The sequence below is a fragment of the Arachis hypogaea genome, chromosome 18 (assembly GCF_003086295.3).
Source record: "Arachis hypogaea cultivar Tifrunner chromosome 18, arahy.Tifrunner.gnm2.J5K5, whole genome shotgun sequence".
Classification (NCBI taxonomy): domain Eukaryota; kingdom Viridiplantae; phylum Streptophyta; class Magnoliopsida; order Fabales; family Fabaceae; genus Arachis; species Arachis hypogaea.
Window position 1 is genome coordinate 132,475,017 of NC_092053.1, and position 24,722 is coordinate 132,499,738.

The 24,722-nt window shown below is 31.1% G+C and overlaps 3 protein-coding genes across 4 annotated transcripts; all 3 read right to left on the reverse strand.

The window, feature by feature from the left end:
• Positions 1 to 2,749: 2,749 nt before the first annotated feature.
• Positions 2,750 to 4,634, reverse strand: LOC112772394 (large ribosomal subunit protein uL10). The gene is made up of 3 exons (XM_025817331.3): positions 4,211 to 4,634; positions 4,051 to 4,119; positions 2,750 to 3,300 (listed from the first exon to the last, which is right to left on the reverse strand). Exons 1-3 carry the CDS (start codon positions 4,445 to 4,447, stop codon positions 3,052 to 3,054), a joined length of 555 nt encoding a protein of 184 aa, XP_025673116.1. The 5' UTR covers positions 4,448 to 4,634; the 3' UTR covers positions 2,750 to 3,051.
• A 123-nt stretch (positions 4,635 to 4,757) lies between these two features.
• Positions 4,758 to 8,662, reverse strand: LOC112772393 (formin-like protein 20). The gene is made up of 4 exons (XM_025817330.3): positions 8,296 to 8,662; positions 6,495 to 7,189; positions 6,196 to 6,417; positions 4,758 to 6,125 (listed from the first exon to the last, which is right to left on the reverse strand). The coding sequence occupies exons 1-4, from the start codon at positions 8,366 to 8,368 to the stop codon at positions 5,601 to 5,603; spliced, it is 1,515 nt and encodes a 504-aa protein (XP_025673115.1). The 5' UTR covers positions 8,369 to 8,662; the 3' UTR covers positions 4,758 to 5,600.
• Positions 8,663 to 13,562: 4,900 nt separating this feature from the next.
• On the reverse strand, positions 13,563 to 19,275 carry LOC112772169 (MACPF domain-containing protein At4g24290). Of its 2 annotated transcripts, none has more exons than XM_025817057.3 (7): positions 18,811 to 19,275; positions 17,444 to 17,682; positions 16,639 to 16,840; positions 16,490 to 16,543; positions 16,040 to 16,232; positions 15,606 to 15,772; positions 13,563 to 14,609 (listed from the first exon to the last, which is right to left on the reverse strand). In XM_025817057.3, the coding sequence occupies exons 1-7, from the start codon at positions 19,078 to 19,080 to the stop codon at positions 13,923 to 13,925; spliced, it is 1,812 nt and encodes a 603-aa protein (XP_025672842.1). In that variant the 5' UTR covers positions 19,081 to 19,275; the 3' UTR covers positions 13,563 to 13,922. The 2 variants fall into 2 exon arrangements, with proteins under 2 accessions (XP_025672842.1, XP_072080689.1); XM_072224588.1 differs by having other exon boundaries at positions 16,663 to 16,840; positions 18,811 to 19,273.
• Between the last annotated feature and the right edge of the window lie 5,447 nt (positions 19,276 to 24,722).

Sequence of the window (24,722 nt, forward strand, 5' to 3'; positions counted from 1 at the left end):
ATATTATTTATCAAAAGATTCCACCTATATTTATAGGAGTAGTGCAGCTCTAACCGAGAAAGTTAGAGATTTTATTTTTGTAATTCGTAAATATTCATGAAACTAGGATGAGCACAAGGCTATATAAATGTTTAAAATCATAGACTCTTGAATTTGGAGGGTATAAATAATGTGTGTGATTTTTGATACTAGCATATGAATAATAAGTTTAATCGATTAGACATCTATTACTTCGTTAGAACTTTAAAATTTATACAAAAAAATATTTAATCTTAGTGACACATTTTTTATGCATATACTTGTATGATATTTAGAATTTTGTAAATAGGAAAGAATTAAAAGATATTCACAAATTTGATTAATTAATATTTATTAATATTATTATTAATATTAATAAACGGTTACCAAGTGTTCATATATTGTCAATTATAATAATAGTACATAGTATCATTTGGATAAAGGGACACAACCCTTTAAAAATGGTGTATATTTAAAATATTATACTTATTAGTTAAAAAGACACAGCTCTTTAAAAATTGTATATATTTAAAATATTATACCTATTGACAATAGAATAGTCACAACAGTTTATATATATGACAAATTATAATTGCTATGTGCAATAGATATAAATAATACTCTTATTCATTATTTATATAGACTAATCAAGTGTGTATTTTAATTATTAAGAGATTTTTTTTGTTCAATAAAGTTAAAAATTTTTTACTATTGTTAATTAAAAAAATTTTAGAATATTATATCCTGAAAAAATATTGTTATCAAGCCTACAGTAATTAAGTATAAAAACAAATATCTTTTAAATAAAAACGATTTAATTACCCAACACATTGTGCCATCATCTAATATAATAAACATATCGCATGGAACTAGGTTGGATTAAAAATATTTATTATTTTAAGGTAGGATTAAAAATAGGAAAATGTTACGTCTACATTCATCACTTTGTACACCCAGCTAATGTTTACATGCATTATAAAACTTAGGGCTATAATATAAGTAGTAATGGTTTTTAAAATGTGGAAACTAATAATAATAATAATAATAATAATAATAATTTTCTATATATCATTTTTTGTCTCTCATAATTTATTTCCTTTAAGTTATATTTCTTACAAATTATTTAAACACTAAACTATAATTCTTTTATTATATTTATTGTATTATATTAAACATAACCAATAAAAATGTGATTTGATAAATATAAAATATCCAACTAAAATAATTTGTTCACCTAATATTTTTCAGATCAATGTTTATTCGGCCTTTACTAGTTTAGTAGTTATATATTCTTAGCTAAAACTAAATAAATATTACAATAAAAATGATTATTTTGCCCATTACTAACGCATATTTACTCTTTTTTAAATCCTCATTCCCCACATCCTAACCTTCTCTCTCAATTCCTCACTCTAGCCACCAACAAAATCTTGGCCTCATCATCTAGCCGCTAACTTTACCCTGACAATGATTTTTATCTCAATAATAAATTTAAACATATTTTTAAAATAATTTTTAGGTATTCAATTATTCATACATCTTGTCTGCTAAAATACTCAACAATACTTGTTTTCAATACAATACATAGATCGAATACATAAACACCTATAGGTTTCTAAAATAATAATAAAAAGGAATAATGTTATATGAACGCCTATGTTTAATACCTAAATTTGACACCACACAAAGTTCTCAAGTATTCTTTCTTTCTTTCTTTTTGTGATTGTGATTCTAACTTCTTTTAATTGAAATTCCTACCTTATTATTTTTTTAAGAAAAGAAAAGGTGAAATAAAAAGAGGATATATAAAAGTAGGTGTTTATTGTCTTTGATTGTACAAACAGACTTTTCCATATATATATGCAATGCGAGCATTCACTAACCTTCTCTGTCTAACCCCATGATGTTAGCAAGACAAGTTGGGGGAAATTTAGTGGTGGGGTCGAAACAACAAACAAGTCATTGCAACATATTGGCCACTAATCTATTTGATGCTACACACAGCTTATCTGATATGGAAATTGTGATCTAACATAACTAAAATAAAAATAAAAATAAAAATAAAGATCTAAAACTCACATAAGTTTCCAGAGTTTAGCATTTAGATTAACTTAAATTTATAAATCTCAATTCGTAAAGTAATAAGAATTTATTCATAATGTCGCCAATTTAGATCTAGAAAACTAAACTTGTAAGTTGTAACCATTGAAAATGTTTACTAGTTATTTAAAGAGTTGATAACATTGATTTTGATGCAACTCAAATTTAAATACAAGAGCATTATTAAACATTATATGAAGTTCATTATTGGATCTAAAGTCAGCAACATTATTTAAAAAGTCAAGTTTACATTGTAGATTATTTTCCTTCATTTTCGTTCTCCTTAAGCTCTCCATTAGAAATTAATATAACTTATGTACTCAAGGATAATAATCACACCATAATATCGTTCTTCTAATTAAACTTACTAGCACTTCCCCATGTATAAAATGATTCTTACCAATTTCCATCAATATTTCTCTTCTAGTCACTCATTCGAAATTAAGAAGCTATGCTTTACTCACAATGAAATCAATTATAGCAATGAACAGAACCGAAACCCATGAAATTCAAATCAGGATGACAGGATATCAGAACAAGAAGGATAAATGATGCAAATTAGTAATTACCACATTGGCATGATGAAAGAGATGTTTCGCAATAAATAAAGAAAAGACATGGACAAAATTGATGGATCATAAATGGGGATAATTGAGAACTTTGTATAATGCTAAGTATATACTTTTAACACAAACATTGATTGTGAACGAAGTTGATAAACAATCACATGAAAGCATTTTCTATACTCTTATTAAAACAAAGCACAAAAATTGTTTATCACCATTCCCAAACAGAGACCCTGATCAAAATCATTTGCATCTTCACATTGTGACAATGGAGGATTCAGCTTGAAGTCAATAGTGCTCAAGGAAAAGATGCGAAAGTTATGCTTCACAGAAAACACGGGACAAAAATTGGAAAAGTTTTTCAACATCACAAGTTACCAGCCAAAAGGAGAAGAGGAGACCATACACTCATCGCCAAGAGCTGTCTTGATCTCGTCATTAAACAATGCTGGTGCGGCGTGAATTTTGAGCATACCAAAAAAGGTTCAGAATCCTGCAACAACTGCTGGTTACAACACTTGAGGCCCAAAGGCAACTGTCCAGATTGCATGTAAGAACAATTGCGGTACGATTCATATGACAAGTATTTGGAGCACATGAGAAGAGGATTAACAACCTGCGGAAATAGTTACTTAAAATACATTAGACTCATAGATTACTTCCTAAGGAAACAAAGCTTCACCGAAAACATGACCAATATTTATATGGCAGGTAAATCAACTAAATACAAAGCAGGCATGATGTTGAGAATGTTTATTTCTCACTAGTTAGTTCTAATGCAAACCACAAGATGGCATCATAAACAATACTGACACACACTAGTATCTTAATTCGCTAGCACAAATGAATAACACAGAAGTTTTAGCTAAATCTATGAGTATAGAATCAAAAAGCAATGGAAGTGTTGGGAAGCTCTGAGGAGCAGGGCACAAAGGCATGGGATTATCTCGAATTGGACTCGTAAGTTGTGCCAGAAATATACAGAACTAAGCTTTAATAACACGGCTTCACTGCCAAGGCTCCTAATCAATCTCAATTAAGACAATAAACTTAAGTGAATGGCTGAAGAAAATTCAAAGTGATCATCCCTCTATCTCCTCAGTTTAGAAGAACAAAAACCATAGGAAATTCGTGTCTTGCAACACATGGTTCGTTTCACATGTTTCTTGTTGTCTAAGCTACCTAATGCAATCTAAGTATCTAACTCTAAGTATTGTTGTATACAAAGAGAGAAGAATTGCAAAGGATGAATCAAACTACCAAAACCCTTACTCAAAAAGAAAAAATGAACACAATTACATAGCAAATTACACAACAAAAATGACTAAACAGGATAAGAAAAAACAAGGAACAATGTAAACTTGACCTTCAACTTAGCAACCCCGTCGCTAACCTCCTTCATATCTCCTTTGGTGAAAATCAACGCTACATTTCCCTGATTCAATTCAATCCAATTCAATCTCAAAAAGAATCCTCTTCAAAACCCTAATTTTTTAATCTTGAAATTGTTAATTCTTAATTCTTACCCTAAGAAGAGGAGTAAGGTTGAGGAAGGAATTGTTTCCAGCTTGAAGCGTGAAGGAGCGCCTCATCATGGAGTTCTTCCCCATAACGACAATGGAGTCGCCCTTTAAACTCCTCCGTATGCCATTGATTTGGTTGGAACCAACGTTATCGGTGGTAACCACCACCACCTGGCTGTACTCCTTCAAGAGCTTCCACATCTTCGCATCGAATGCTGCCTTCGACACTTTTCCCGCCATCGCCAACTATCGTCACCAATGTCACTGTGAGTATGTGTGGCTCACGCAGAAGACTGGACTCTAAAACAGAAGAAACAGTGGCGGATTGTGTGGTCGTCGGAGACAGCGTAGAACGGCGAGGTGCCGGAAAATTGTGTAGTGCAGTGGTTGGCTCAGAAAGAGTGGAAGGAATAGTGAATGAAGGACTGAAAAGTGATGAATTGGGCCCAGGCCCAAACTCTTTATGGGCCTAATCCGAAGCTCAGAAATGGAATATTTTTTTTTTGTGACTAGAAATGGAGCATTTGATTTATGGGTAAGACTAATGTAATGTGAAAAAGTAAAATTTTAATGAAGAACGAAAATTGTTTCTTTTAATAAAGAAAAAAATCTAAAAAGAAAATCATATTTTTTATTCCTTTGATGAAGCAAGTAGTGATGGTAGTGGTGGTGCTCCACTTGATAATGGAGGGGATGGTGGTGTTGATAGTGGTGCATTTGATGGAGGAGCAGGTGGTTCTCCACTTGATGAAGGAACTGCTGGTGTTGGTGGAGGAAGTTGTGGTATAGGTGGTGCTCCACTTGATGAAGGAAATAGTGGTGGTGGTGTTTCAAGTAATTCATTTAATGGAGAAGAATGTAGTGGTGGCGGTAGAGCCCTACTTGAAATGGGCGGTGGCGGTGGTGGACATGTAATCAAGGGAGATGGAGATTGTGTTGGTAGACATTCAGGTAAAGGAGGTGGTAGTGGATTACTATCTATATTAGTGAAGGATGGTAAAGGCAAGGATGATGGTGGTAAAGGTGGTGGAATTAGTGGGGATCGGCAAGGGAAGATACCGTGGATCTTCTTGTGTAGAAGGAATATGGAGAGGGGAAGGTGGAGGAATTGTTGGAACTCCATATTTTGAAAAAGGTGGTGGTGGTGGAGGAGGAGGAGGTGGTGGTGTTAATGATGATGCTGGTGAATTAGAAAGGGAGACTACATTTGATAATTCTCCAACTACGGTTACGGATGAATAAACAGACTTGTCTCTATGGTCAAAAGATGATATAGAAGGGGGTGGGGGTGGAGGTGGAGGGGGAGGAGGAGGAGTTGTAAGTAATCTACTAGATAGAGGTGGAGGTGCGGGTGGAGGTGGAGGAGGTACTGGCAGAAGCATTGGATTTGAAGTTAAGTTGTGGTTGACTCAAGAGGTGGGTCATTAACTGATGAATGTAGTTTATGAGCAGAATGTGACATAGAAAGATCATGCTTTTCCTCCCCTTCATCAAAATTTTTCTGCATAATTGTCACCTCCTCATCTTGCAAATCCATATTGTCTGCAGTTGAATTCGACTTAATCTCCACTTCATCGACAACAATGTCTCTAACCTCATGAGGATCCGAATCTGTCATCCCTTGAAACTTATATTTGACATCATCAACAACAATATCTTTAACTGTGTTAATACCGGATTCTACCATTCCAACCTCCTGTTGGTGACTCCCATCATCTGAAGTAGAGTCTTGAGAAGTAAGAGGATCTGAAGGAGAGCCAAATTCTCCTCTACCTTCAAGTGCATCAATTGTATTCGTAAAGATCTCTTCCACTTCAAAGAACTCATCTGATGAATCACTTTCAGTGTCACTTATATCTCGGCTTACGTTGCCTGGGGATAGATTATGTACAAGATCATAAACGTCCAAGAAAAGCACCTGATGCAAATATGAGTGGTTTTAAACTCCTACTTCATCAGAAAATGACGATGACAATAAATAAAATTACCTCTGCTTCAAAGTCCTTGGGAAACTGCTCCTTTGAATCCCACACAACATCAATATCGTCACGCCTCAAGATCAATATGTTTGAGTGAACAAATGCAGTATGAAACATTATTCTAAACATCATTTCCTCGTGAACTAAATCTTCACTCAAATGTATGCATTCAAGAACAACATCCCCTTGAACACAACAATAGATATCAATTCCCACGGGTGTACATTCTGCCTGTGGTTAAAATTTCTTAGAAGACATGATATCGAATTAATTCTCATCAATTGAAGAATAACATAATTTTACATAACCTGCGGGTAGTGTCGAATGAGGGAACCTGGAGTTTCAAAAAGAATGTTAGAGCTACTATTGGCAGGTCTTGTAGGGTCTGGACCATAGACACGAACAATTGGCCTGCAACCTTCTCCACCACCAAACAATGGAAGGTCTCTGAGGATCAAACAGTACAAAAGCAAGGGTGTTTCTTGTGGAGACCACTCAGAACCCAAAATTCTGGAAACATACTGGAGATATCTCAACTGAGAAGGTTGGGGATTCAAAGGAGATGCGAGTTGCAAGAGTTCTTTAGATGCTAGCTTGTACAGCATTTCAAGACTCCTCAACTCCGCTGTATACCACTTCCTGTACAATTGAAGACCTGCTAGCATGAACGCCAAGACAGGCCAACCCCCCCTTTCGCAATGAAATAACACCACGTTTTGCTGCCCCTCCACAGACAACCAGCTTTCACTTGATCGGAGGAAATGGTGCACCATCTCCAGAGGGAGTAATGGACAACCCTCATATTGCTGAGGGTACTCCATAACCGTCATGTCAAATTGTGCCAACACATCTGATATCTGGCTCCGCGTTCCCCCTTCTCTGAAATTGAATACCATGATTGAAGCATCTGGAAACAGATATTGTAGATCTGCTACTATTCCCCCTATATAATCTTTGTACGCTTCTTTTTCCATCACATTCGTCGAGAAGCAACAGTCAAATACTGAAAAAAATACATAACAAATATAAGTAAGCAAGAGTTCTCTTTCCATTATGATCAGAATCTTAAAAATCCAAAGACCTTAAGTGCATATCAGATAAACTAATTCAAGCTGGCAAATACCTCTTTAGTTTACTAAAATTTAATTGAAGCAGTTATCTTAGAGCATAAATAAATATAATTGTCTAGGAACAATAGTCTCACAAAGAAAAAATAAATTGAGTTCGATAGCTTGCTGATGTGTAGTGGTCTTAACTCTAAAGCATATCTTCCAGAATTACCACCACCATGGGGAAGAAACAAAGAAAAAAAGAGAGAGAAGGTTCAGTGGTAACATATTATGGCAATAAAGTAGTTGGTAACCAGAAGAAACAAATATCCACATTCAATATTTTATTACCATTGAAGTCTTTTACCTATATTCCACTCTAAAGAATGCCTTCCAAAATTACCACAAAAGGAAAAAAAAAACCCTTCAATGAAGAAAGAGATGGAAGTATAAAACACCACATAAATAAATGTTATAAAGCTGGCACATGATGGTTACAGAAACAATACACATTTCATATCAAGATGCAGTAACAAATAGACTAACCATTCTATTTATTCAAGATATATATGACCACAACCAATAATATCATGCTCAAGAGCCAGCAAATTACAGCCTTAAGACTTTTATCAAAATCTACAACTACAAAGCCACTATGCAAACTCTCACATTCCAAACTCTACTATCATAATGCAAGAATCATTCAATGAATAATTGATGTATCATCATATGTTCTCTAAAGTAGTAGCTTTCATATATATATAAACCCTTAATTAGTATCTGATTCCAGATTCTATCTATCACACTCTGAAGAGGGAATGAATGCAACAAAATCCAATCCATTCCATTCTTAGAAGCACAATATAACAGTAGCTCTCAACTCAATGGAACATAAGACTCTGCATTGTAATAACTATATCTACCACATTACCATGTACGTATATAAATCTACATACATATGCATTGTTCCAAAATTAAACAAGAACAAGCGTAACGTATCAGAAGGAAATGCATCCTAATAAGAAATTGGAAAAATGTAAGAAGGGGAATGTATGCGTACCAAAGACCCTCTCGGAGACCTCAAGGAGTCGATCCGGCGGCTGCCGGTAGAAGAACTTTTTGAACAGCGACATCCAAACCGATCAAAATTCCAATCCCTTAATCCAAGATCTATACTCTCGCATCCTATACGACTCGTTTTCGAAATGAATCGATGATACAAATTAATCAACCCGTACAAAAAGAAAGTGATTATATTAATTATAGCCAACAAATTCTAGAGAAATATAAATATATATTTGTAAGTAAAAAGGAGGGGGGGGGGGGAGGGGGGGTTATGAAAGGGTAATGGAAATGGTGAGAGATGATAAATAATAATTAGAATAATAGAGGAGGGAATTGAAGAAGGGTAGTGTTGTAGTGGAAAGAAGAAGAAGAAAAAGAAGAAATAATTATCTTATATAGTTATCGTATTACAACAAATAATTACGTTTCTACTTATATCACTTACACATCCATTCAAATAATCACTTTATTCATCGCGTCACTTTCAAATCACTTCCTTTCCTTACGGAAAACATGCATGTCCATCAATGGAGTATCTGTATGTATACAATAAGTTATATTGCGTTCGATTTAGTAGGATATCAGATGTCTTTAATATTCAGATGGTTATTTTGAATAATATGAATGTATTGTGTTTGATAAATTAGTGGTATTTTACTCTAGATGTTTATTTTTAACTCATATTAAATCAAATAAATAATCCATTATACACATTGCACAAATACTCTATTAATTTTCTAACGGAATTCTTATTCATATACTCCTATATCATATATTCATATGATTCTCAACCCCTTGCCTTGCACATGACATTATATATTCTAACCCTCGTCAACATTACTAGCTATCGTGGTGATTAATAATTTCTTCCTAATGTAGCTTCCCTTAATATAAATTGAATAGAAATAACACCTCATATTTCTAACTATACTTTTAGCTTTGTACTCTATACTATATAACTTTTATTTCACAAAAAAGTTGAACATAAGAAATTAAAACTGCATATATATATATATATATATACACAAAAGAATGTTAACAAATATTTCACAATGCATCTAATATAATAAAAATTCTTATATAATTATTTTTATATAAAATTGATAGTTAAAAATCGATAAATAATAATTTAGTTAAATATAATAAATTATCTAATAATTTTTAATTATTAATTTTGTAAAAAAATAATTTAGTTCACTAGTCTAGTATCGAAAATTCGAATCCCGTCTTATACATGCAGCATCTTATTGATGGTCTATGATATTTATTAGAGAAAATTACACTCCCCTCCCCTATGAGATGTTAAAATGATACTCCCCTCCCTTTTATTTTATAAATATACATTTTCCTCCCTTTTAACTTTTAAAAAACCTATTCTTTAATCCATTTTAAACTTTTTGTGTTAACTAATGTTAACTTTATCTATTATTTAAGAAAAAATAAATTATTTTTTAAAAAATACTCATTAGTAAAAATTTTATTTTTTATCATTAAATTTTGCTTACCAAAATATCCTTTAATAAATTATTATTTTATTGATTAAATTATATATATTTTTTAAATTTAATAATTATATAATTTTTTTTCTAAAATACCCTTCATATAATTTTTTAATTATTAAATTATAATTTTACCAAAATTTTCGTTAACAAATTTTTTTATATTTTACTATTAATTTTTTTATATCTATATATATTATTTAATTTTAACATTAAATAAAAAATTTTAGTAAGATTATTTTTCAATATCAATATATATTAATTGTTATATATATTAATAGTGGTAAGATTTTTTTATTTAATGTTAAAATAATATATATTGATATTAAAAAATTAATAGTAAGATATAAAAATAATTGTTAACAAAAATTTTAGTAAAATCTCAATTTAATAATTAAAAAATTATTGAAGGGTAGGTATCTTAGAAAAAAATAATTTAATTATTAATATTTTTAAAAATATTTTAATAAAAATATAATTTAATCAATAAAAAAATAATTTATTAAAAAGGTATTTTGGTAAGCAAAATTTAATGATAAAAAAAATTTGTTAATGGTATTTTTTCAAAAAATAATTTATTTTTTTTAAAGAAATAGATAAAGTTAATATTAGTTAACACAAAAAATTTAAAATGAATTAAAGAGAAAGTTTTTTAAAAGTTAAAAGGGAGAAGAATGTATATTTATAAAATAGAGTGAATTAAAGAGAAAGTTTTTTAAAAGTTAAAAGGGAGAAGAATGTATATTTATAAAATAGAGGAGAGGAGAGTGTTATTTTAATATCTGGCAGAAAAGGGGAGGGGAAGGGAGGAGAGGGGAGGGGAGGGGAAGGGAGGGGAATTTTCTCTATTTATTATTGCCTATAAATCTTTCTTTCTTTCATGATGAAACTATAAAGAGTATCTATAATCTAATCATGGGTTTATCACCAAATTATATCCCTCTATAATTACAAATAAATAATAAAGAATATGATAGAAGTTGGTAAAACCGTAAAAGTCACAAAATTACAATTATAGTGTGAAATGTTGGGGAAAAATACATAATCGAAGTTCGATAACAAATTAAAATAGACATATTCGACTTCTCAACCCTAAGGTCCTTAATGTATATTTTTTCATTTATGTTATAGTATTTACTAATATTATCATTAAAACAATATTGGCTAACAATAGGTATGAAAAACATAATATTGAAAAGGAAAAAAAAAAAGGACCAAAGCCAAATACAAAAGCTGACTAAAAAAGAGTTGTGATTAACAATTGAATTCTTTCAATACTTGTATCAAATATTAGTAAGAATGAAGAAAAAAGAATAAGTGATATGATATTATGTAAAAATAGAATATAAAGAAGAGATGTGAAGTGAATGTAGATTTATATGAAAACTATAAAATAATAAAAATTAAAGAAATAAGTATAAAAAAATGATAAATTATGTTTTATTATTTAATATATACATATTAAAAAAATAATATTAATATTAAAATTATCTAATATTCTATATAAAAATAAAAAGTAAGAGAATATAAAAAGTATAGAGTAACTTAAAAAATAATAAATGACATAAGAATGAGAAAGAAAATAAAGGAGAATATGCTAAGTTGTAATGCTATATATAATAATCATAAGAAAGAATGAGTATAAAAGAAGATGAATTATATTTATATCTAATAAAAAAAAATTATATTAACGTTGATGAAGGCAGGCATGTAGCATTCCATATAAAAGTAAAAAGGAAGAGAATATGAAAATTATAGAATAATTAAAAAATAAATAAATATCATGAGGGTGAGAAGAAAAATGAAAAAGAATCCTAAGCTATAATAATAAGACACATAAGAAGTAGAGATAAAATAGTTAAAAGTAATTCAATTAGAAACAAAAAGGATTAAAAAGTAATTCAATTAGATAAGTAGTAGGTAAATTTTTTAATTTTTTTATGACTCACCATAATACTATGTATTTTCAATAATGTTACAATTAAATGATATTTAAAAATGTAAATAGTTGAAAGAAAAAAAAAAGTGATACATGGATGATATAATTAATGAATGCAGTTAAACTAAAAATAGAAAAACTAAAAAGAAATTGTAAAGGACATGATATATAATTGAAATTAATATTCAATTTTTTAATTTTATTTTTCATGACTCACGGTAGTACCATATATTTTTAACATATTATAACTAAATGATATTAAAAAATATAAATTATTGAAATAAAAAAAATAATATATGGATGAGATAACTAATAAATACAATTATACAAAAAATAAAAAAAAATAAAAAATTGTAAAGGTATAGTATTTTAGGAATATATTACCTAATACATATGTTTATCAAACTAAAAAAAAAAAAAGAGTTATGGCCATTAATCGAATTCTTCAAATATTTGTGCAAATTATTAGTAAGAATAGAGGAAAAAGAATAAGTGGCATGATATTATGTGAAAAGAGGAGATAAAAAAAATATGTGAAGTAAATATTGATTTATATAAAAAAACATAAGAAAGAATAAGTATGAAAGAAGATGAAAAATTATGTTTTATTATTCAATTTATACCTATTAAAGAGAAATAACATTAATATTAAAACCATATAATATCTTATATAAAATTAAAGAAAATGAAGAAGAATTCTAAGTTGTAACACTATATAATAATCATAAAAAAGAGTGAGTATAAAAGAGGATGAATTATGTTTATAGCTAATAAAGAGAAATAATATTAATATTGAAGACATATAGTATCCTATATAAAAGTAGAAAGTAGGAGAATATGAAATTATAGAGTAACCTAAAGAAAAATAAATGTCATGAGAGTAAGAAGGAAAATGAAAAAAAATCTTAAGCTATAATAATGAGGCACATGAGAAGTAGAAATAAAATAGTTAAAAGTAATTCAATTAGAAACAAAAGGATTAAAAGTAATTTAAGTTAAGTCTTCTTTTTTATAGTTGGTTGAGTCACTATTATTTTTTTCTTTACTTTTTTCCTAATAAATACAATTACATAGTTACTTACTACATATATTTAGCAAAAGTGGTAGGAAAAAAAAAAAGAGATATGAGATTATGTGAGGAGGGATAAAGAAAGTGTGTAAAGTGAATGTTTGATTTATATAGTAATATAAAAAAGAGTAAATATAAAATGTGAGAATGAATTAGAATTTAACTCAATTTATACCTATTAAAAAGAATTTATTATCATTGAAAGGATATAGTAACCTATATAAAATCAAAGAATAAGAGAATATGAAAAATAATATTTAAAAAATCTTATGAACATTGAAAGCATAGAATAATTTATATAAAATTAAAGAATAAGAGAATAAAAAAATAATATTAAACAAATCTTATAATATTAAAAAGGTATTACAGAAAATAGTAACATATGTTTTTATTCTTTGTAACATTTGATTACTTTAATGGCTAAAAATAGTAGAATTTTAGAAAATTAAAAATGAATCTAGAGCCACTTAAAACTGACCTAGCATCATGCTAGAAACCTAAAAGGATAAAAATGAATATAGAAGCTACCTTTAGCTTTTTTTAGTATATTACTAATAGATAGATAGATATTGATAAGGTACTAACTACTGAATTCGCCACTCTTATAGTAATAGGTTGGTTAATATTCTTATATTTTACAAGAATGTCCATCTGTTAACTTCAACTATGATGATTTAAGTAACAGAATATTTACTGAAGTAGAGACCTAGTAATAGTAGTAATAGTAAGAAAAGAATAGCTATGACTACTAGTAATAAATCTGGCAAAAAGACATGAACTTAACTTAAACTTTACTTCTAACATTACAAATTTGGATCTTAGAATAATCAGTAATCACTTCAAAAAATGCTTTACCTAACTAGTAACTACCATTACATATATAGCAAATATAAGGATCAAACAAATAAATGGTGAGGCAGTCCTTAATGCCAAAGACACCACAGAAGCTTCTCTCAAAAGTAAACCACATCAAGGCATTCCCAATACAGATTTGCACAAATAATGGCAAACATCAACTAGTAAGCTCTAATGAATAGAGAATATGCATGTACAATATAAAAGAATAAAAAACTACATCAATCATATAAACATCTTTCTCATTTGTCATTTTATTTTCAATAACTTGGAGTCTCTTCATCAGGTAATATCACAGTCAGAAGAGAATATTTCACTTTGAGTGATATTTTACCCTTCTCCACTAGAAGCCTTGCACCAGACACAACCCAGTATCCAGGGGGGTCTTGTGGCCCTCTTGTCATTTCTGTTGTGTCAACAAACTTCAGAAGCTTTGGCATCTGCGTAGGCACTGGAGGGCCGCCAGGATACAATGCAGAGTTAACTATTACATCAGACGGTCGTGGTGGCGCCGGCTTTTGCACGGTTGAGAAATGAGTACTGATCAAAGTAGAGACTATTCCGGATTTCTGATTCAAACCAGGAGATCCTTCCCACTCTGGAGCTTTCACGCGCGTTGCTCTGATAACTCTAGAGAAATGGAGCTTTAGGAACAGAACTTTCTTCAAACCAGTCTCTCTAACTTCTAAATGTGCTCCGGTCACTACCGAATTGTCTTCATAGGATTCGACAGGGGCCGTGCAAACATGCGAGAAACTCTTCCACTGGACCTTCTCATAGTACTTGCGTTCCGCAGAGTGATCGGATACATTCCCATCGAGATCATCTTGAAGTTGGAAGGTCTTTGGCATGGAGGAAAGGTGCTGCAAGTGGATAGCCAAGTGGTTGCTTCTCTTTCCTTCTAAATACAATCTAAGGCCGGTCACAGGCTTCTTGCCAACATCAACCTGCATGATGCAAAATTCAAAGCTTTTCAAACTAACCACATTAATCCAAGAATGCACAAAACCTGAGACTTGCCACCACCTCAATATAATATAAAATCAATTTTATACAAGGGTTTTGCTAATTCCTTTACATAAATATAGGGCCTTTATTCCTGAGATTTTCTCTAGGATGTTCTACAAGGGGGAAAAAAAACAACAAATAATTTTTTTTATATTTAACTATTGTACGGCTGAAGTGTTATGTATATGTAAATTCAGTCAATTTGTAAATAAATGGCCACACCATGACCTCCAACTTCAGTTTACATTGTCTTTAATTCAGAGGTCTTAATTTGAAAATTATAAGAAAATTCCATGATCCTAATTTGACCAATCTTAAAGACATATGGAACAGGTGTTCATCTGGCTCTACTGGCAAATTGACAGGCACGTTATGCCTAGTGAGTTGAACTTATTTTTACATGTTTCTAATATTAAAAAACATGCACTTAATCTGCAACAGCAATTTAAATAAAAGAATCAATTCAAAAACTAATTCCAAATAACTATGCAGCAATAGTAACATGGTAGGAGAGGAGGTGGTTCCACATGCATGAGTTTAAGATCGAACTCTCAAGTAAAGTATGAGTGAATTGGAAATTAAAAATTGTAACCACTATGTTTGGTAAGTGTCTTGGGATAGTAAAACAAACAAGTACTAAAATAGATACAAGCCAGAAAAGTTGTGTTTCTGTGTCTATCGAAAATAGTCGTATTATGGTTTACAATAGTTATATAGTAGTAAAGAAGATAAACAAGTAATAACCATAGATGACAGACAATAACTCATTGTGAGAATCCCATGAAGACATCTTCACATGAAGATGTCATTGTGAACCGTTAGATAATTCAGCCATACATGTCAAACCATCTAACGGTTCGCAATGCCATCTTTATGGGAGTATCTGCCTAATTCATTTGGATGGAAAAAGTTCCACATTATAGAAGAAGCATTACCATTGCTGTGTTTACATGAAGCTTTGGACCCATGAAACTGAATTGCAAAGATGCAGTAGATTTTGGCTTCCTTTCAGGACCAAGAGCAAGCTCACCAAATACAGGGGCCCATTGCCTTGGAAGTTGGAACTCTAGAAATTGATGCAGTTCTTCAACTTGTGGTTTATCTGCATTCACAAGAACCACACAATGGTGGTTAAATTCACTATTATATGTTTTCTATGACCTACCATATGTATGGATTAAAAGGGCTGCATATATCAATTTGATTTAACCTCTCCTGAGATTTAAGTTATATGACATCACTACCATGTATTTTATTATTTTATAAAATGTGATGTATAATATCACCTAATCTCAAGACATTATTGAAATGAAATTTTGACTTTTGAGCAAAAATTAAATAAGTAGATGACTAAACATGCCATGCTTACACCGAAGATATAGATTAATGGCATGTGTTAAAAATCCACTCCCATTTATTCCATTAAGTAGAGATGTAATTGGTATGAATGACATTGAGATAACATCAGGCTGAGATAAAACACTTTGACACCATTCCTTATGGGACAAGTTATTTTTCCCACTTCCACCTTTCCTCCTGCACAAGAACTTTATATCTTGCACCTAAAATGTTTGAGGAAGAGCAATAAATTAAAAAAGAATGAGAATTATGAGCATAATGTCAAACTATATGCTCTAGTTAGTAAATTAAGTAAATTTATAAGTAGTGAGAATAAAAGTTCTGTAAGTGGCTGATTAAGGAAGAAAATTATCCATGGTAATGATATTAGAATCTGTAATATAGAAAACATAAAAATGTTTGTCATATAACATGAAGACTCTGAACCCAGCAGAAATTCAAAGTTATAAAACAAACTTACCTCTAATTCGGAGAACGAACGAGATCGAATGTTCATGAGAGGTAACTCATTCTCCTTCATAATCAGAAAAAAAAAATGATGGAGAAGAGAAATTAGACTTGGCTTGATGCAAATTAGAAGAACAATAAACATATTGGAAAACTTCAAACCTTTTCCTTCCCATGAAATCTCACATTATTTGTGCTATAATGTCCAACTCCATCACTGAAAAACTTGTCTGCTATCTCCTTCAATTTTTTCTGTACATCAGCTGGTTGGAGAGTAGACGAGTACTGCTGCTTCGCGAAGATTATATCCGTTCCACCTACTTTCACGCCAACTATAACATGGGTTCCATACTTCTCAATGAACCTGAATTATAATATGAAAGAACATAAGTTAAGCTACAAGAAACACAACCATTGGCTGAGATGTTAAGCCCACCGAATCCTATAGGTGATGCTGGCTAAATAAAACCAACAACCATTTATAAGGTTTTGCAAATTGCAACTATGAAAAGCCTAGGATGTGCTAACTTGCTATGCAACAACATAAACTCTAGTTCTTGTTGTATTTAGCTTTCAAGATATCTTTAGGTTTTACGGTTTATAATTTAGGGGTTTGGGATACTTGTTTCGACACATCAACATTGCACCATCTTGAGTACAGCCTATCATATTCTTTGCAGCTTAGATATACTTTGAGACATAAACATCATCTTGAATAGTTGCATAGAATATAAGGCAAGGGGTCCAAGAATCTCCAACAATAGTTACTAGTAAACAAAAGATGCAAACACTACAAGAATCTCCAAATAAGATACTTCCTTTGTTCTCTTTTATTAGCACCGTTACATTTTGGTATATCATCGGATAACCTGTACTTAGATACATTGATCCAACGATATACCAAAAAGTGACACAGATAGATATAAGAGAACAGAAGAAGTATTATTTTGCAGAATCAAGGAAGTACCTCGCCAATGCAGCCGGATCCCAGGATGAAGGGACTGCATTTTTTACATAATCTTGAAGAACAACCTGGGTTTTCTCAAGTGCTATATCACATAGTGTGATGGAGACACCATCAAAAGCAAGAGTTTTTGTATTTGCTGCATCTTTCTGCCAAACACCTGTAAACTCAAAAGCATCATTGAAATGGCCGGTCGGAATTTTACCAGAAAGTGACAGATCTTGGTTGAACTGCTCTGACATCTACACATTGAAACAACCCTTCTTCATTAGACAAACAACACTCTATATATAATAAACAATATTTACACAGAAAAGAAAGCGAGAGCACTTGAATTGTAACCAATCAAGGATGCTACTCCCTCCATTCATAGGTTCACCTTTCATCTTGAATCAATCATGGGATTCATAAATAACTTTCATGTTTTTCAATTGGGGAGAGGTTAACATAAATGTAAGACTCGGTACACTTAAACCACTCGATAATATTTTAAAATACAACTCTTTGAACTGTTGTATGAACTATCTATCATTATGCTCATTTGTGGCAAATTTAGAAAACATTAAAATTAGATACCATCAAATACTTTTATCTGCATACCTGTAAAAAGTATCGATTACACCAAACTAGGCAATGTATAAAGTGTATGGAACAATTTCAAATCAATATGCAACTCTATACACATAATCCATAATATGAATATTCAATCCAACAGTGATTTTATTAAAAGCTCCTTCATAAAAAACTTCTCCAATCATATATGGTTTACCAACCATGCCAGGTGTAAACCAAAATTAGCTACTAATATAAAATACATGTCGAAATACAAAATACATATTGAAAATGAGTTAAACAACACATGTATTTATACACAAATACACGATAGCTGATTTTGGTGATTGGTTTTAGTGTACACATAGCATTGTTAATGTTCTATTTTAGCTTAAACAATCATGCCACGTGTACACAAAAAAAAGTTACCAAATCAGCCACAGCTATAAAATACATGTAGAAATACGAAATACATGTTGAAAATGAGTGAAAGAATATATATATATATATCCAAATACATGCTGACTGTTTTTTGTGTACATGTAGCATTTTTGTAAAAATAACTACAAAATGGATAAGTTAGTTCAAATTCTATGAATTTTTAGGATCAAATATAGATGTGGCAATCTCATATTATCATGACTCTCCTAATCTAAGATATTTCTATCCAAACTCAAACTTGAAACTATTGATTAAGGGAAAGAAACACATGTATCATTCCAAAAGTGAGAAAACTTCAACCAAGTTAATTGAATAATTTATAATTACCTCAACTCCAAGTAATGAAAGGTGCATGAAGAACAAACAAAAATACAAACCTGCTGAAAAGAGAGAACATCGGAACACAATCTGGTGCGGTCACCTTTATCACACTTGATTGATTTCGGAACATTTGGAATTAAAACACGACGAGCAACCTCAACACTTCGAAGCTCATCGTGTTCATCATTTTCTTCAATGCCTGTTATCAATCTCTGCTTCTTGCAGTGTCTTAGCCTCAAAGAGTTGCAAAGATCGTAACCCAGCCCTATTGATTTCACAGCACCTTCTATGGCTTCTCTTGAATCCATACCCTTCCACAAAGCCATGGTTCACTATTTCATTACCAAATCAAACTCTAGCTTCTAGGTTTAGCCAGAACTGAACAACTGAAGAATATAAAGAGGAAAATAAAAAAAATTTATTATTTGACTTTGGCGAAGGAAAACTTCAATGGAGGGAAGCAAAAGCTTTCAGGAACGAAGAAAAACAACGCAGTCTTAAGGAGGGAAAGAGTGCAACAAGAAGAAAGAGTTAATAATAATAAGGTGGATACTACCATGAAGATTTTACTATTGTCTTCATATGAAGATACTTCTTTTTTACCATTAGATGATAAAATGTATGGTTTGATTTTGATGTGTTGCAAAAGTGTTATTTTTTTTAAAGTGTGGCTAAACAAACAAAGTACACTTTTAACACAAGAATCTTCATAAAAAGATGTTTTTAGCATCTTCATTTGAGTAGTTGCCTAATAATAAATGAGTTAATGAGTTAATAATAATAATTATTATTATTATTATATATAAAAAAATAATAATAAAATATTATTGTAGAACATGATAGTGTTAGAATTTAGAGTGCTGGTCAAATAAGTCAGGTTTTCATTTCTCTTTCTAAGTTTCAACTCTCGTATGTTTTCTTGTATTGGGGTACATTTTTTTTTTTCAATTTCTTTGTTTGCCGAATATTTTATTGTTTTTTGTTGACATATGATTGATGTGCAAGGTAAAATCTACACATATCTTACTCTCAAAGGTTAGGAACCAATAGAATTTATTATCTTTGATTAAGAATTATTTATTAATATTTAAAAATATTAATTAATATTATATTATTAAAGTAAAAAATTAAATTAATTGCTAAAAATAATAACAAAAACAACAAATTTTATTATTGTTGAACATTTCTTTATCTTAAATATTTTGAGTCTTATAAACTAAATTTAACATTAACTCTTATTTGTCATTATTGATATTTTTAATTGTTGTACATTTCTACTTATGTTTTCTTTTTGGAATAGTTGAGTAGTTTTGAATTGAAAACTATGATCCATGTATTATGAATAAAAATAATATATTATTTAATTTTAATACATTAATCATATAAAATATTTTATATAATTATTTAATTATATTTTTTATAATTATTTATACAATTAATATAAAAATAATTATTTTTATTAATATAATATTACGTGATTAGATATATGTATAAAATTATTTTATGTTGAATATATTAAAATTAAATTCATATTGAGTTTAGATAATATTATTTTTAGCTAATACATGTTAAAATTATTATAAAAAATTTTAATTTTTTTATTTAACATGTTTTTTTTTTTTTGGCTAAACCCTATATAAAATTATAATAGTATATTGGCAGCATGGTTGTTTAATCAATCCAAGGGTTAGTAAGCAATTTTAAATTTAATTGAATGTGGTTTTCTTTCTTCTTTTTTAATTTTTATTGAAGTTTCTAGAAAAAGTCAAAGGTTGAGGGCTGTTGGGTGCTGCAACTCAGAACAGCAAGTTGGTCGTTATAGTCCGCGCCTTCTGCATTTGTTTTTAATTAATTTTTGCATAAAATAGTTTTCTTTTTCCTTCTTTTTTCCCATGCATGTGAGATTTCAGATTTGAGTTTTCAACTTGTTCTGTTGTGCTAGTGTTTCATTTATGTGATAATATTTTTGTACTGATAATAAGGATAAATTATTAAAAATGTTTCTGAAAAGATTTAGATAGTAATAAAAATAATTTTAAAAAATCAAAATGATAGGAATATTTTGAAAAATTTTAAAAACATAATAAAAATATTAAACTAAAATGTTATTTTTCATTTTTAAGTGGTAAACAATTTTTATATTTGACTAATCTAAATTTTTATCAAAATATTTATATAATTCTTTAGAAAGTACAACATAAAAAATTCAAACGATTTGATTTTTATATTTCTTTTCAATTTTAAAATTTGGTCATTAACAAAATTTAAATTGCAAAAAATCCAACGACTTCAACTATACATATTGCATGGTGAGATGACGATGTTTGAACATTTTATTGGTCTCCCAACAAACTAACAGAACTTTTTTTATTTCCGGTCGGATCCAGGTAGTCAGGTGGTCCCGTCCCTCACGAATATCCTCCAACATTTGCTGGAGTCGCGACTCATTCTATGGTCGAATATCTTCCTACTAGTAAGATTGTGCTCAGCGTTCGTTTCAAAGAAAGTGCAGCTGCAACAAAGAAACTTTAAAATTAGTTAATTAAAATAGAATATATAAACTAGCTAAAAATGATTAAAACTAAAAAAAAAAAAAATTACCGCCCATTTCTAAAATCATCGCTCTCTAGTTTCAGCGGGAATCTTCTTGTAGTTGGGCCAGGGATGGTCGTACATCAGCTTGATCAGCGGGGATCTTCTTGTAGCTAGGTCAGGGATGGTCGTACATCATCTTGATGACATTGGTCATATTTTGAGTACATGAATTGTTGTTCGACGCAAACCCAACAACAATCCACAAACATCACAATAAGGCAATTCCATAATCAGTAAACAGGAAACACTAATCAAGCAACCAAACCTAAATCCACTAAAAAAGAAACAATAACCAGGCACTTGTTACAATAACTATAATCAGTAAACAAGAAACACTAACCAGGCAACTAAACATAAATCCATTAAACAGGAAATAGTAACCAAGAACTTTCAGTAATAATCATAATCAGTAAATAGGAAACACATTGAGTCATTCAAACCTAAATCCACTAAACAAGAAACAATAACCATGCACTTTTAGCAATAACCATAATCAGTTACCTAGAAACACTAACCAGGCAACCAAACCTAAATCCACTCAACAAGAAACAATAATCAGGCACTTAATAAACAAGAAATACTAATCAGGCAACCAAACCTAAATCCACTCAACAAGAAACAATAATCAGGCACTTTTAGCAATAACTATAATCAGTAAACAAGAAACACATTCAGCCATTCAAACCTAAATCCACTAAACAAGAAATAATAACCAGGCACTTTCAGCAATAACCATAATTAGTTACCGAGAAACACTAACCAAACAACCAAACCTAAATCCACTAAACAGGAAACAATAATCAGGCACTTTCAACAATAACCATAATTAATAAATAGGAAACACATTCAGCCATTCAAACCTAAATCCACTAAATAAGAAACAATAACCAGGCACTTTCAACAACAACCATAATCAGTAAACAGAAAACACTAACCAGGAAACCAAATCTAAATCCACTAAACAGGAAATAATAATCAGGCACTTTCAGCAATATCCATAATCAGTAAACAGGAAATACATTCAGCCATTCAAATCTAAACCCACTAAACTAGAATCAATTTTCAGGCAATTTTAACGTTAACAATAAACAAGAAATATATAAGACTCAAAGTGATACTTACCTCGTGCCGCCATCAGGTCAAATGGTCAACCATACGATGGGAGGTGGTGGAGAGGCATCAGCTGCCTCACTTCCGTGAGAGGACTCCGGGGTCGCGACGTCTGTCGCTAGAGGTGGCGTCGCCGTGGTAGCGGGCTGCTGAACAGTAGGAGGCGGCATCATTGTCGTAGACGGAGGCACGTAGCAGGGGTTCTGGACTATGATGAACGGCTGATTGGCTAAACCCGCAACCTGTGACGCCACCAGGGTAGTCGGAGTAGAGGGAGAAGATCTAGAATTTCCAGGGGTACCAAAAGAAATCCTCCCTCTACCACGACCACGACCACATCCACAACCAGTAGCTTGATCTACAGCATCTCTATCTGTCGTCTTGTCTGCAAAAATCAAAACCAGTCGTAAACACAGTGAATCAACATATTTCAGACAATCAAACAACTCCAGCAACAATATTCAGTAATTCAGTTCAATAATTAAAACACCTTTCAAAGTTGAAATTCAAAATTCAAATTCAAATTCAAAATAAGAAAAACCAATTTAATAATCAACAAAACCTCAGCATATTCATAATCAGCAAAACTACTGGAGATTCATCATATTCATAAACAAATTTATAAACCAACAAAATTAACAGCAATAACATCAAATCTGCCATTTTTTTAACCCCCACTTTTCATCAAATCTATGGACACTCCATGCCAAGACACTTGTGTAAACGAAAATCAATGCATTCATACTGACACCTATTAGTCTGCAATAGAACTAAGGAGAATATAATGAAAATTGTGATACTACAATTAAGTCAAATATTAAAATCTTTCATAAATAAGATAACTATACAGTTTTCAGATTCTCTCATTAACTCAAATTCAGCCATCTTCAAACACGTATAAAAACGCAGTCTCTATACTCATCATATACATCATCTAAAGGAAAAAAATAATTAAATAGAAAACACAGATTTTTTACTCTAAAAAGAAAATCTGTTAGGATAACATTTCATTCAATATATAATTTACACACATGTAGATATAATCTATTAAAAGAAAAATAGTTGGATATAAGCAACCAGACATAAACACCCATTTTCACTATCATCAAACAAAAGAAAAGGTTAAATTAGTTTTCTTTTCAAACATGCATCCTTAATAAGTAACATATGCTTTAATATAACTTAATTTCTCAATTATTTTTGAATCTGATAAAATAAACAACTTGACAATTTTTTTAATTTCCAACAAAATATTTTTGCTTAATATAGATATTTCAATTAACTCAATATAAAAATTTCAATTAACAAAACAAAGTAAAATCTAATCGAATTTCAACATGTATCAGCATTAAGCAGTTCTATGCTTCTATATTAATAGTCGGAATGAATCTGTTATCTATTGTTGCAGAGGCAGAATCGATTCGAAAAGGTGGATGACGGTGAAGGGAGGCGTGGCGAGACGTGAACAGAAAGCAAAGTCAAGCAGAGACGTGAGTGAGGAGGGAGAGAGGCGCAGCTGGGCAGCTGCGGCGGTGGTGGCTCTATGGAGAGATGAGGGAGAAGAAGAAGAATGGAGGGGTCTCGGTGGTGGATGGGCTGACAGCGACGGAAAGGGGGCTGTGATGGTGGCGGTGTCGATGGTGGCAGATGGTGGTTTTGGGGAGAGGGGAGGAAATGGTTTAGTGAGAGAGAGAGAGAGTGAATCTCGAATAAGGGGCAAGAGGGTTCGCGATTTGAATTTATGTCCCAATTATCGTTTTGATGGTAAACCATTGCGGGTCACTAAAACGCAGCGTTTCACTAATTGGCTTTACTGTCGGAACGGTAAAAAACTCGTCATTTTATTTTTGTTTTCCTCCAAATATTACCGGCGGATTTACCGTCGGAAACTAAAATCCGCCGGTAATTATTTAACCTTACGAATTTGATACCGCTAACGCCGGTAAATCTGACGGTAAATTTGTCCTTACACTGCGACACTAAATTCGATAGTACTCAACGTTTTTCTTGTAGTATAGATATTTCGGTGCCAGAGAGTGAAATTTTGCCCCAAATTTAAATGTCGTTAAATATGTTGGTGATAAAGAATACAGTTGCAATCTGCACACTTGGTGGGAATTTTGCTTTTTGGAAAATAAGAGCTTACATTTCTATCCTTGGGAGTCTTATCGGGTTCTTTGCAAGATGATTGCAAACTTCAAAGCCTAGTTTATTGTAATTAGGACATCTGAACAATCTTGATCTTTTCTCAGATGCAATCATT

Bases quoted from the DNA above. Each gene is read 5' to 3' on its own strand.
- LOC112772394 (XM_025817331.3), bottom strand. From the start codon at position 4,447: ATGGCGGGAAAAGTGTCGAAGGCAGCATTCGATGCGAAGATGTGGAAG. The intron at 4,120-4,210 runs GTAAGAATTAAG...GAATTGAATCAG, and splicing joins ACCTTACTCCTCTTCTTAGG to GGAAATGTAGCGTTGATTTT. The intron at 3,301-4,050 runs GTCAAGTTTACA...CTATTTCCGCAG, and splicing joins ACGGGGTTGCTAAGTTGAAG to GTTGTTAATCCTCTTCTCAT.
- LOC112772169 (XM_025817057.3), bottom strand. From the start codon at position 19,080: ATGGCTTTGTGGAAGGGTATGGATTCAAGAGAAGCCATAGAAGGTGCT. The intron at 16,544-16,638 runs GTTTGAAGTTTT...CTGATTATGAAG, and splicing joins GATTTCATGGGAAGGAAAAG to GAGAATGAGTTACCTCTCAT. The intron at 16,233-16,489 runs GTAAGTTTGTTT...CAAACATTTTAG, and splicing joins GTTCGTTCTCCGAATTAGAG to GTGCAAGATATAAAGTTCTT.
- LOC112772393 (XM_025817330.3), bottom strand. From the start codon at position 8,368: ATGTCGCTGTTCAAAAAGTTCTTCTACCGGCAGCCGCCGGATCGACTC. The intron at 7,190-8,295 runs GTACGCATACAT...TATTTTTTTCAG, and splicing joins GGTCTCCGAGAGGGTCTTTG to TATTTGACTGTTGCTTCTCG. The intron at 6,418-6,494 runs GTTATGTAAAAT...TTTTAACCACAG, and splicing joins TCATTCGACACTACCCGCAG to GCAGAATGTACACCCGTGGG.